We start from the raw sequence: 12,131 nt of genomic DNA on the forward strand, positions 1-12,131 counted from the left end.
ATAACTTCTATTACTACATAAACATCGTAAATTCTATTACTACATAAACATCGTAAATTCTATTACTACATAAAGTCATAACTTCTATTACTACATAAACATCGTAAATTCTATTACTACATAAACATCGTAAATTCTATTACTACATAAAGTCATAACTTCTATTACTACATAAACATCGTAAATTCTATTACTACATAAACATCGTAAATTCTATTACTACATAGTCATAACTTCTATTACTACATAAACATAGTAAATTCTATTACTACATAAAGTCATAACTTCTATTACTACATAAACATCGTAAATTCTATTACTACATAAACATCGTAAATTCTATTACTACATAGTCATAACTTCTATTACTACATAAACATAGTAAATTCTATTACTACATAAAGTCATAACTTCTATTACTACATAAACATCGTAAATTCTATTACTACATAAAGTCATAACTTCTATTACTACATAAACATCGTAAATTCTATTACTACATAAACATAGTAAATTCTATTACTACATAAAGTCATAACTTCTATTACTACATAAACATCGTAAATTCTATTACTACATAAAAATGGTAAATGCTACGAATACATAAAGATCGTAAATGCTACAACTACATAAAAATCGTAAATTCTATTACTACATAAAGTCATAACTTCTATTACTACATAAACATCGTGAATGCTATAACTACATGAAAATCGTAAATGCTACGAATACATAAAAATGGTAACCGTTACAGAATTCCCAAAATGTAAAAAAAAAAAAAAAAAACCCTTGAATGCAATGCCTACCCAAAATCTGTCATGCTTTAGCAATGTAAAAATCTTAAATGTACGATTTGAACGTACAAGTCCGATGTCGCTGGATATGGTGTCAAATTTGCAAGCGTTGCGACTTTCAGTTAAAATCCTTTTGCTTTTTCGTTTATTAAAGTGTGGACATTTAACTAACTTCCACATACTACACATATCTTTTTTAGCTATTTCCACTTGTCAGTAACGTTTTGACACACAACCCATAATTTCACCCCAATATCCTTTTCCCTCTACGTTGCTCGGCCATGCTCGCAGCAGAGCAGCTCGATGACAGCAAGCGGTGCCGAGTTTTTTTGTGTGTCAGAGATCATGACAAAAATAATAAAGAGAGATGGCTGTCCAGGGACTGGCGTTCACCACTTCAATTAGATTCTATTGGATTGTATTCAATCTTCTCTGCGCCGTCACTTCATTGCGGTCGTCGTCTGTGGATTACCGTTCATTTCTCTGTCAGCACGGTGATGGAGGAAAATTCCTCGTGCGCCGACACGAAGCTCCGCCTGTGAGCTAAAGTTCAAGCACAGCTAATATAACGACTCACTCCCGAGAGTTTAAAAAAGTGTGTTTAATGCCGAGAGGGTGAGGAGAGGTTACGCGGAAGTGGGAAAGAGGGAGTGTTGTGCTTTAAAAAAAAATAAAAATAAATAAAAAGTTTAGTAAGAATGACTAGCAGTGAGGGAAAAAAAAGCTAGCTTTAGGATTGCTAACTAGCCTCTTGAACTAGCCTCTTTTTTTCATTATTAGCAAACTTACTTCTTTGAGGTTGTACTTAATATGTAGGTACATAAAAGCTTTTTTAATAAGTGAATTAATAATGCGAAAAGGTGTAAAATTGTATATTTTTGTATGTATTGTTGTTACACAATTAGAACAGCTAGTCTTAGCGTCCCCATACCTCACGTTTAAAGATGACGCTTCGAAAGTCACACTGTGTCCTCAAACCGCATCAATTTGAGGCAGATCTTTACATAAAAAGATTCTTTGCTGAGAAAAACTTTCATTACTTGTTAGCTACGTTAGCCTCGGTATCTAAAGCGGCTACCTTTGCGCTACATTTGTAGTACTCATTTTTTAACGGACATTCGTTGCGCCGTGGTTTGATCAAATTTATGGAAATATTGTCGACATCAGCAGCGTCGTATGCCGTCACGTCCGTCTATGCATCGTCTCTTGCCAGTTCAATGCAAATGTGTTGTGCTAAATGAGTCTAATCAATCAGCGGCTGTCGAGATCAACAAAGCACAAAGCTGAGCACGGAGAGGGGTGACGGCCACTGGAATACGCTACACACCAAAAACTTACATTACAGAACAAAGTTAAGGAGAATTGATTTAGTGCCGACGTCACAGGCGTGAAAGCGTACACGAGTTTCATAAAGGACAGAAATAAGAGCTGTGTGGAAAGTGTAAATTGGTTATTACACTCAACGAGCTTGCAAAACAAGGCTGACTGCACAAATTATTATTTAAAAAAAAAAGCTTCACAGGAATTCTGGCTGTTCATCTGACCCCTGAAATGTGTTTCTGTCATTCCGGGAGCAGGGGAAAGAAAGGATCGGTGTGCCATCTAGAGGAGATTTGGAGCTCTGCATGGAAAGCTACAAAAAGTACATGGATTACAGATTTTCTCTCTCTCTCACACACATACACACATCAGGTGATGGTGAATGTTTGTCATGATGAGGATATTTGGTCACTTTTGGTCCTCACAAAGTACTGAATACATGTGTACACACAGTGATTGTGAGGACTTGTGACACTAGACTATCATTGTGAGGACCGCTGGCCATTTTTTGGTCCTCACAAATGCATAAATATGTACACACACACACACACACACACACACTTGTTGATTGCAAGGACTTGTAATAGCATCCTAATATTGTGACAAAGTTTGGTCATTTTTGGTCCTCGCAAAAGCGTACATATGTGTACACACACACACCTTGTGATTTTAATGACTTGTAATACCATACTATTATTGTGACAACATTTGGTCATTTTGGTCCTCTCAAAGGCCTAAATATGTGTGCGTACACACAAAGATTGTGAGGACTTCTAAAACTATCCAATCATTGTGAGGACCTTTGGTCATTTTTGGACACACACACACAAACGGTGATTGCAAGGACTTGTAATACCATACAATTACTGTGACAACATTTGGTCATTTTTAGTCCTCTCAAAAAGCCTAAATATGTGTTCACACACACACACACACACCTGGTGATTGTGAAGACTTGTAACACAATCCTATCATTGCGAGGACCTCTGGCCATTTCCTGTCCTCACAAAGGCCTAAATATATGTGCAAACACACACAATCTGCATGAATACACACTCGATTATCAAACTTTATTGTCATTACAGATTTAATACCAAACACACACCATATAATCATTATTCATTAGACAAACATTGTCAAACCGTGAAATTAGACTGAATCATTAATGCTCCGAACGCACCGCAAACCGAAAGCATACAAACCTCAGTAACAGGAAATGACTTTGGCAAAAGAGTTTGCTGTAGGCAAAGACGTTACGGTGGAAATATCATGGGGTTTACAGACATGCTTTACTTCAGCTCTTCAGCATAGGTTTTTATTAAAGAATCGTCCCAGAAAAGCGGGACCTAAAAACAGGAACTCAGAAGACGTGTCCTAAAGTAAAAGCGTTCACTTGGGTGGGTAGGTCTGTAATGGATGGACCTCTGGAGAAGAATCCAGGTTTTAAAGCAAATGTTCAACAAAGTATTTAAAAAATAAAATTAAAACAAAACAACAACAACAAAAAAAACCTTTCAAACGCCCTGAGTGGACTTTAGTAAATTGAGTTTCAAAATACATTTGGCACATTATAATAATAATAAAAATAATAATGAATTTCTATTTTTTTTTGTTCAATCAGCTGTACAGTTGTTAATTATACAAAAATCACACGTACATAACCTGAACTCTGCACTATAAAACTCAACCAAAACACTGTTAGCGATGACTAGCATGTGAACATATGCTAAGTGCACTCTAGCTAGCATATGTTTTATGACAAACGTTATGTACTTCAAGACAACTGTAAGACACAGGTCAAAGGTTAAAATCTGTGAAGGTGGTCTAATCAGTAGTCAGTAGCATCTGAAGACATTGTCTGAGTGTTTTTTTTTTTTTTTAAGTAATATTTCGGTGCAGAATGGCTCACATATAGTCCGCAACAAACAACTACCATTTTTATGACATCATCTCCTTTCTGCTTTGATCTGCCACGATGTGCTTATGACGTGCTTAATAATATTTTTTTATGATGATAGGTATGAATTGGGTGCATCAATGATTCCTCTTTTATCAACACGTTTCTATAAAATGAAAAGCTCACCGATATCCGCAGATTCCGCGAGTCACAGTATGAGAGCAACAGCTCTGCTATATAAAGATGAAACACTTGATTTTACGGTGACGGTACGCCATCAATATCGCCGTAAATTATGTCACGAGAAACGAGTCTGTTGTGTATTTGATGCATAGCTTTTCATGAGATGTTTTACTGCTTTGTTGGCACTTTATGATATGTTTGGAATATTATGTGAAATATATTGTATATAAATATTACATAAAAAAAAAATTGCTTAGTTTTGGGATGTGGTTTTCTTGCCATATGGCTGAACTTTAACATGGAGAGAAACTGAACTATGGCTAAAACACACTGTAAACATGGGTGTATACGTGAGTATAGAATTGACATAACTAACAATTAGAGTCCGACGTACACAGATAAAAACCACAAACCGTAAGTAATCAGATACCCCATACCAAATCCAAGTTAACCATTTTTTCCCCCACCAAATTCCCAGAGAAAACCCCAAACTTTTAGTCCGATATACCAGACCAAGTATAAATCAGGCACTTCTGACCAAATCCAAACCTTGGCATGATATATCAAACCAAATCCAAACTTTAGCCGGATATCCCAGACCAAATCCAAACTTTAGCCGTATATCCCAGACCAAATCCAAACTTTAGCCGGATATCCCAGACCAAACCCAAACTTTAGCCGGATATCCCAGACCAAACCCAAACTTTAGCCGGATATCCCAGACCAAATCCAAACTTTAGCCGGATATCCCAGACCAAACCCAAACTTTAGCCGGATATCCCAGACCAAACCCAAACTTTAGCCGGATATCCCAGACCAAACCCAAACTTTAGCCGGATATCCCAGACCAAACCCAAACTTTAGCCGGATATCCCAGACCAAATCCAAACTTTAGCCGGATATCCCAGACCAAATCCAAACTTTAGCCAGATATCCCAGACCAAACCCAAACTTTAGCCAGATATCCCAGACCAAACCCAAACTTTAGCCAGATATCCCAGACCAAACCCAAACTTTAGCCGGATATCCCAGACCAAATCCAAACTTTAGCCAGATATCCCAGACCAAATCCAAACTTGTTGTAGTTGCTTAAACTGCATATCGCAGACTAAATCCACATTTTGTGGAAAATATCCTAGACCAGTGCCTTGCGATGGGTTTATCCCCATCCAGGGTGTCCCCGCCTTGTGCCCCGAGTCCTCTGGGATAGACTCGAGGCTCCCCCGCAACCCTGTGTAGGATAAGTGGTACAGAAAATGGATGGAAGGATGGATATCCTAGACTAAAGTTAAAATGAACCAAAAATCTAAACGTTAACCAGATATCTCTCCTAACTCAATTCTTACAAAATAAGAAAACAGAACCCACAGTATATCAAGGACATTAAACCAAACATCTTACCGACTGTATAAACTAGCTTAACGACAGACAAATAATGTGGTAGTTTCTTTTGGATAAAATTTCTTTCTTTCTTTTAGGTTGTCTGCATATTCTCCTCTGGAAAACGACGGTCCGCCTTTTCATGGCGGCGTTTTATCAAGACACAAAATACGAGCACCTGATTCCGGTCAAGCAGAAAAAAAATTTTAAAAATTCATTAAATAAAAACACTGGATTTATATGTGTGCAAAAAAAAACAAACAAACAAACAAACAACATAAATAAAATGGGCAAACATTCTTTTTAAAAAATCAATCATAAGGAAAAAAAAAAAAAAAAAAGACAGAAGAGTAACTGAGTCCATTTGGTGAGACCAGAAAGAATAATGGCTGAAGATGAAAGTTCAAAGCAGTTAAAAACTGAAGCATTGATCACACAGCAGGATACTAACACTGAGACTGTGTGTGTGTGTGTGTGTGTGTTTGTGTGTGTGTGTGTGTGTGTGTGTGTGTGTGTGTGTGGAGAGAGCGTGTCCCAGATGGTTACGGCTCCTTAAAGCTCGATGACAAACAGTCCTTGTAGTTGGTAAAGCCTTGACGCAAACAATTATGCTAATGAAGGCAGTTGAGGCACACATCAAGAGGAGTGTGTGTGTGTGTGTGTGTGTGTGTGTGTGTGTGTGTGTGTGTGTGTGCGCTTACAGCCGAGCGAGGACAGGCTTCTGGGTGGGAATGTTACCCCCTGCGAGATGGAAACTGGGTCATGAAGTGCACACTTACAGACATGCTAAGTATAAATTATGAATGATAACGATACAGGCTTTGCATAAAGTGTTTAAAACTCTCAGACGGGACAGGACATGACATCACACTTACCCAGCGCGTCCTCCAACGAGTTCACGGCCATCTTGTTGATCTTTAGCAACACCCGATCGCCACTGGGCGTAAAAAAAAAAAAAAACGAAACCTGTCAGGTAACAGAAAACTTCACCAAAAAAATAAAATAAAATGCTCGGCCAATCATATCATCATCATCATCATCATCATCATCATCAAGACCAGCTTACGTTTTGACCTGCTTGACAGCGTTCAGCCGTATCAGTGCAGCCAGAGCGTTTTTCTGCAAATCGGACGACAAGGCTTCGTAATACCTCAGACTTCCTGCAACGTGCGAGAGGAGAAAACCTTCACACGCTCCGTACAAAACACGGTCCTGCTACACAGTTTCAGCTCGGGGTGCGCAAACTTTTGCACTTAACCGTACACAGATTTTGCAGAGTGTAAAAAGTAAAAGTGGCGAGGTCACCTGCTAGGATGAGCTGGAGAGCAAAGTTCCTCACGGCAGGAACAAAGTTCTTCTCGGGAAGATCCTCCTGCGGGTCCTCACACAGACACCTACACACCACCTACACACACACCAGATAGTGACGCAAGAGTTCCCATTACCGCCATTAAGAGTTCCCATTACCGTCATTAAGAGTTCCCATTACCGTCATTAAGAGTTCCCATTACCGCCATTAAGAGTTCCCATTGCCGCCATTAAGAGTTCCCATTACCGTCATTAAGAGTTCCCATTACCGCCATTAAGAGTTCCCATTGCCGCCATTAAGAGTTCCCATTACCGCCATTAAGAGTTCCCATTACCGCCATTACAATTTCCCATTACCGCCATTAAGAGTTCCCATTACCGCCATTAAGAGTTCCCATTGCCGTCATTAAGAGTTCCCATTGCCGCCATTAAGAGTTCCCATTGCCGCCATTAAGAGTTCCCATTACCGCCATTAAGAGTTCCCATTACCGTCATTAAGAGTTCCCATTGCCGCCATTAAGAGTTCCCATTGCCGCCATTAAGAGTTCCCATTGCCGCCATTAAGAGTTCCCATTACCGTCATTAAGAGTTCCCATTACCGTCATTACGATTTCCCATTACCGCCATTAAGAGTTCCCATTACCGTCATTAAGAGTTCCCATTACCGTCATTACGATTTCCCATTACCGCCATTAAGAGTTCCCATTACCGCCATTAAGAGTTCCCATTACCGCCATTAAGAGTTCCCATTACCGCCATTAAGAGTTCCCATTACCGCCATTAAGAGTTCCCATTACCGCCATTACGATTTCCCATTACCGCCATTAAGAGTTCCCATTACCACCATTAAGAGTTCCCATTACCGCCATTAAGAGTTCCCATTACAGTCATTACGAGTTCCCATTACCGCCATTAAGAGTTCCCATTACCGCCATTAAGAGTTCCCATTACCGCCATTAAGGGTTCCCATTACCGCCATTAAGAGTTACCATTACCGCCATTAAGAGTTACCATTACCGCCATTACGATTTCTTATTACCACCATTAAGATTTCCCATTACCACCATTAAGAGTCACCATTACCACTTCAAAGTTCATTATTCCCGCTGATTATCACCTAGTGTAATAAGTTTAGGAAACTATTAGGAAGGATTTTGCGATCGAGACAGCACTTAAACTGGCCGCCTCCCTGATCAGTGCCCTGACTACTGAACTAGGGAGCTGATTGAGACGCGCCCTAAAGCGTCACCCGGCATCGCAACAGGAAGCTGACCGGATGATTAACACGTTCTCCCGTTATCACTTGTTTAAGGCCATCGCTGATTATTTTTTTCCCCCCACCGATGCTTTCCAACTTAATACAATTAATACACCTCTAAATACATTAAATATTTTTATTTGAATCAGGGGTCATTTAAAATAAATAAATAAATAAGAATGACCTGGTAGCCGTGCAGGAACGGCTCCAGCAGCGAACACAGGAAGGACAGTGTCGTCTGTCCGCTCGATGACATCACGACCTCTTGTTTCAGCTCCTGGACTGCGCCGCACTTCACCAGCAAGCAACATGCCTCCTCGAAGTCCTAAACAGACACACACACACACACACACACACACACACACTGACCTGAGCATAACCAGCACGAGATAAACAAAAACAATTTTAACCAATAAAAAATAAAAATAAAAAAACCTCTACACAACAGATTCAGTTTGTTTGTTTGTGTGAGTGTGTGTGTGAGAGTGTGTGCGGTGTGTGAGGTATGTGTGTGTGTACGTGTTCTGACCTGCACTGAGGCTCCGGGGCAGAGGATGAACTCATTGGAGAATATGTTCCGCAGGATGTTAAAGCTGTTGTAGAGCTCGTCTGGAACAGGAAATCACAGGGAGTCAAATAAATATTATAAATAAATCCATAAATAAATAAGAACATCATGGTTTCTAGAAGAGGAATGATAATCATGCGGTCCGCCCCTCACCTCTCCTGTTGGAGTTTGCGGTTTGCATGGCCACGGCGAGGAGAGCCGGCCTCACGAACACATGCAGCGACTGATTCCTGTAGGACGCGCAGGACAGCACGCTGACCGCTCGGTGAAACTCCACCTCTTCTGCACTCAGCTCCGCCCCCGACGCCTCAGGAACGACCAGGCGCACAAGTCCCTCAGACACACGCGCCAAGTTTCTGTGTATGGTCAGGCTGGAGCTTATCACCTTACTGCACGGCTCCCCATCTGAGAGAGAGAGGGGGGGGGGGGGGAACGAGAAAGAGAGAAATAAACAGAGAGAGAGACAGACAGAAAGAAACACAGGGAGAGAGAAAGAGACAGAAAGAAACAGAGGGAGAGAGAGACGGAGAGAGAGAGAGAGAGAGAGAGGGGGGGGGAGAGAGAGAGAGATGGAGAGAGAGAGAGAGGGAAATAAACAGAGAGAGAGACAGACAGAAAGAAACACAGGGAGAGAGAAAGAGAGAAAGAAACAGAGGGAGAGAGAGACGGAGAGAGAGAGTGAGAGAGAGAGGGTGAGAGAGAGAGAGAGGGAGAGAGAGGGAAATAAACAGAGAGAGAGACAGACAGAAAGAAACAGAGGGAGAGAGAGACAGAAAGAAACAGAGAGAGAGAGAGACAGACAGAAAGAAACAGAGGGAGAGAGAGACAGAAAGAAACAGAGAGAGAGAGAGAGAGAGACAGAAAGAAACAGAGAGAGAAGAAGAGAGAGAGAGAATCAGATTAAAAGATGGATCTATGAATGTAATCTACACGCTACAGCTCCCCCTACTGGCCGTGTCTGTAGAAACGTGCATGCTCCTACCTGGCCAGTCCAGGAAGGCCCCGAAGCTGAGTGCGAGGTGCCGGAGCCAGTCTGCCTGCTGGGCGAGAGCGGACAGCTCCACGCCGTCGGGGTTCTGAAGGAGCAGTGTGGAGATCAGCGCCCACGGCTTCAGCACCATGTTCTCCTCCTGCAGCCGCACCAGGTGAAACGCTACGTCATTCACAAACGCCTGAGTGTCCGCCACCGGCCTCTGGGGGACGTGTCTGAGAGGGACACGCGGGACAGATCACCAACACTGCATTCTACCACCCCCCGTGCTTCACTCTGAATGCTGTTGCGCAGTGATGCGCACTTCCACAGTTCCACAGCTCCACAGTGAAGCATGAAGCAGGTAGCACCAGAACTCATTTAGGGCTTTCACCGCAACAACGACGAATACTTTCACTTTTTTTGGGGGTTATTTTTTAAAATAACTTTGCAAACTATTTTGATCGCAACAAAACACACCCTTCAAAATGACGAGTTATGTCGTGCAGCTTGATGACAAACAACCTGAATTAAAGTGGGAGGGTTCGAGGGGGTGGGTGAATGCTTACGTAATACGCTTCATGGACACCTGCATTACCTGGGCACCAGGTTGTACTGGGAGCGGCTGATGTGGCCCTGCGCCAGGCTACGCACAGACACCGGAGCGCCGAAGTACACGTGCATAGTACCAAAGTCCTCACTGAGGATCCGCCTGGCCTTCAACAGACCCTGAGAGAGAGAGAGAGAGAGAGAGAGAGAATCAGAATCCAGAAAACAAGCAAGAGAATGAAGAGTATATATATGATGCTCCCACCACCATGCTTCACTGTGGGGAATATATATATAAAGAGCGTGAGAGAGAGAGAGACGGACAATACTAAGAGCTGGAGAGTTACTCACAGACGTGGACTCTTTGGGTTTGGGTACTCCGAGCAGCTCACGTGCATACAGAGACTCTTCTAGAATTCGCTCATAGCTTATACTCACAGGAACCAAGTTCACATCGAAGACTTCGCCTTTAAAAAACGGCTCCATGACTATATTCAGCAGACCTGAGAGAGGCAGACAGACAAAAAGAACAACAACAAAAAAACAAAACAAGTTTAAACGATCACAGATACCACCCCCCCCCATTCCCCCAATCCCCCCAACCCCCACCGACCCCGATCCCACGCCCGCGCCGCATCTGATTAATGACCGGATCAGAATTGGGTTCATCACACCAAACGTTCTCATCCGTAAACACGGCAGTAGCATTAAATCACTTCTGATGCAGCTGTTCGGCGGGATTTCATTTAAGAGTCTCGGCGCAGACAACGGAATTAACAAAAGCCTTTTCCTGTCGCGTCTCGTTTATTTTCAAGGGAACAGAAATAAAGAAATAAATAAACGGATCACAAAGAGGGAAAAGTCTTGACGCTGCACTATATTATGCAGGAGTCGGCGCCGCCCCCCCCCCCAGGCCCCCCACCCCCCCGATGTCAACATCCCAGACGGGTTTCATGTTTCATGCAGATTGTATTAACTGAACAAATGATGTTTAACGTCTGCCAGCAGAACAATTCTCTCCAGAACTTTCCTGCACCGTGATATCTTCTGATCTGTCCCTGTTTAACACCCAGAATTCCCATACTCCAGAGGGTATGTATACTTCTGATCTACCCTTATTAATGGAAAGTTTTCAGAATGTGCTCCCGGATGCCAATACTTTCACAGCTTCTGAGCAAACAAACATTCCCTCTAATCCCTACCCAGAGAATTCCCAGCCGTGCATTCGACGGGCGGGTTACCTGTCTTCGGGGTGAGCGATTTTGCCGTTCGGCTCCTGGTCCCTTCGAGGAAGAACTCGACTGGCGCGTACCCGTTCTGTGGAATTCGACGGAGAGACACGACGGGTGAGACGGGATTTGGTAACGAGCACAGACTTCACTGGAAGAGTAAAAGAACTCGGTGTACTGAGATGTTAGTCATGTAGCTTGGGAAAGAACGAGGAAATGAACAGGATAACGTGATGTAACCTATAGTCAGGGCCTGAATGGAACTCTGTGTGTGGAGTGGTGCTTGAAAGTTTGGGAACCCTTTAGAATTTTCTGTATAAATATGACCTAAAGCATCATCAGAGTTTCACACGAGTCCTAAAAGTAGATAAAGAGATCCCAAGTAAACAAACGAGACTATAATATTATACTTGGACGTATGATTGGCACACACCCATACATTATAGCGATAAAAATGATAAATGAGAGGATGCAGGGATGGATCAAAGCGATGGAAGGAATGAATGGAAGAGACGGACATATATGTGTGGATAAAAGAGTGGATTGATGGATGAAGGAATGAATATAAGGAATGGACAGATGAACAGAATGGAAGGAATGGACAGATGAAAGGAATGGAAGGAATGGACAGATGAAAGGAATAAACAGATGAAAGGAATGGAAGGAATAAACAGA

General features: G+C 42.1%; 1 protein-coding gene across 1 annotated transcript in view; it reads right to left on the reverse strand.

The window, feature by feature from the left end:
• Positions 1 to 3,020: 3,020 nt before the first annotated feature.
• The window catches only part of gnpat (glyceronephosphate O-acyltransferase), a 13,019-nt gene continuing 3,908 nt past the window's right edge, over positions 3,021 to 12,131 (reverse strand). The window contains exons 6-16 of the mRNA XM_053643480.1: positions 11,469 to 11,544; positions 10,579 to 10,730; positions 10,277 to 10,407; positions 9,691 to 9,914; positions 8,862 to 9,113; positions 8,670 to 8,749; positions 8,325 to 8,465; positions 6,880 to 6,979; positions 6,641 to 6,734; positions 6,450 to 6,511; positions 3,021 to 6,315 (exon numbers count right to left, since the gene is read on the reverse strand). Of these exons, the coding sequence (XP_053499455.1) occupies positions 6,272 to 6,315; positions 6,450 to 6,511; positions 6,641 to 6,734; positions 6,880 to 6,979; positions 8,325 to 8,465; positions 8,670 to 8,749; positions 8,862 to 9,113; positions 9,691 to 9,914; positions 10,277 to 10,407; positions 10,579 to 10,730; positions 11,469 to 11,544 (1,356 nt within the window). The 3' untranslated portion in view covers positions 3,021 to 6,271. The remainder of the gene's footprint in view (positions 6,316 to 6,449; positions 6,512 to 6,640; positions 6,735 to 6,879; positions 6,980 to 8,324; positions 8,466 to 8,669; positions 8,750 to 8,861; positions 9,114 to 9,690; positions 9,915 to 10,276; positions 10,408 to 10,578; positions 10,731 to 11,468; positions 11,545 to 12,131) is intronic.

Source organism: Ictalurus furcatus, chromosome 2 (genome assembly GCF_023375685.1).
Source record: "Ictalurus furcatus strain D&B chromosome 2, Billie_1.0, whole genome shotgun sequence".
NCBI classification, from domain to species: Eukaryota; Metazoa; Chordata; class Actinopteri; order Siluriformes; family Ictaluridae; genus Ictalurus; species Ictalurus furcatus.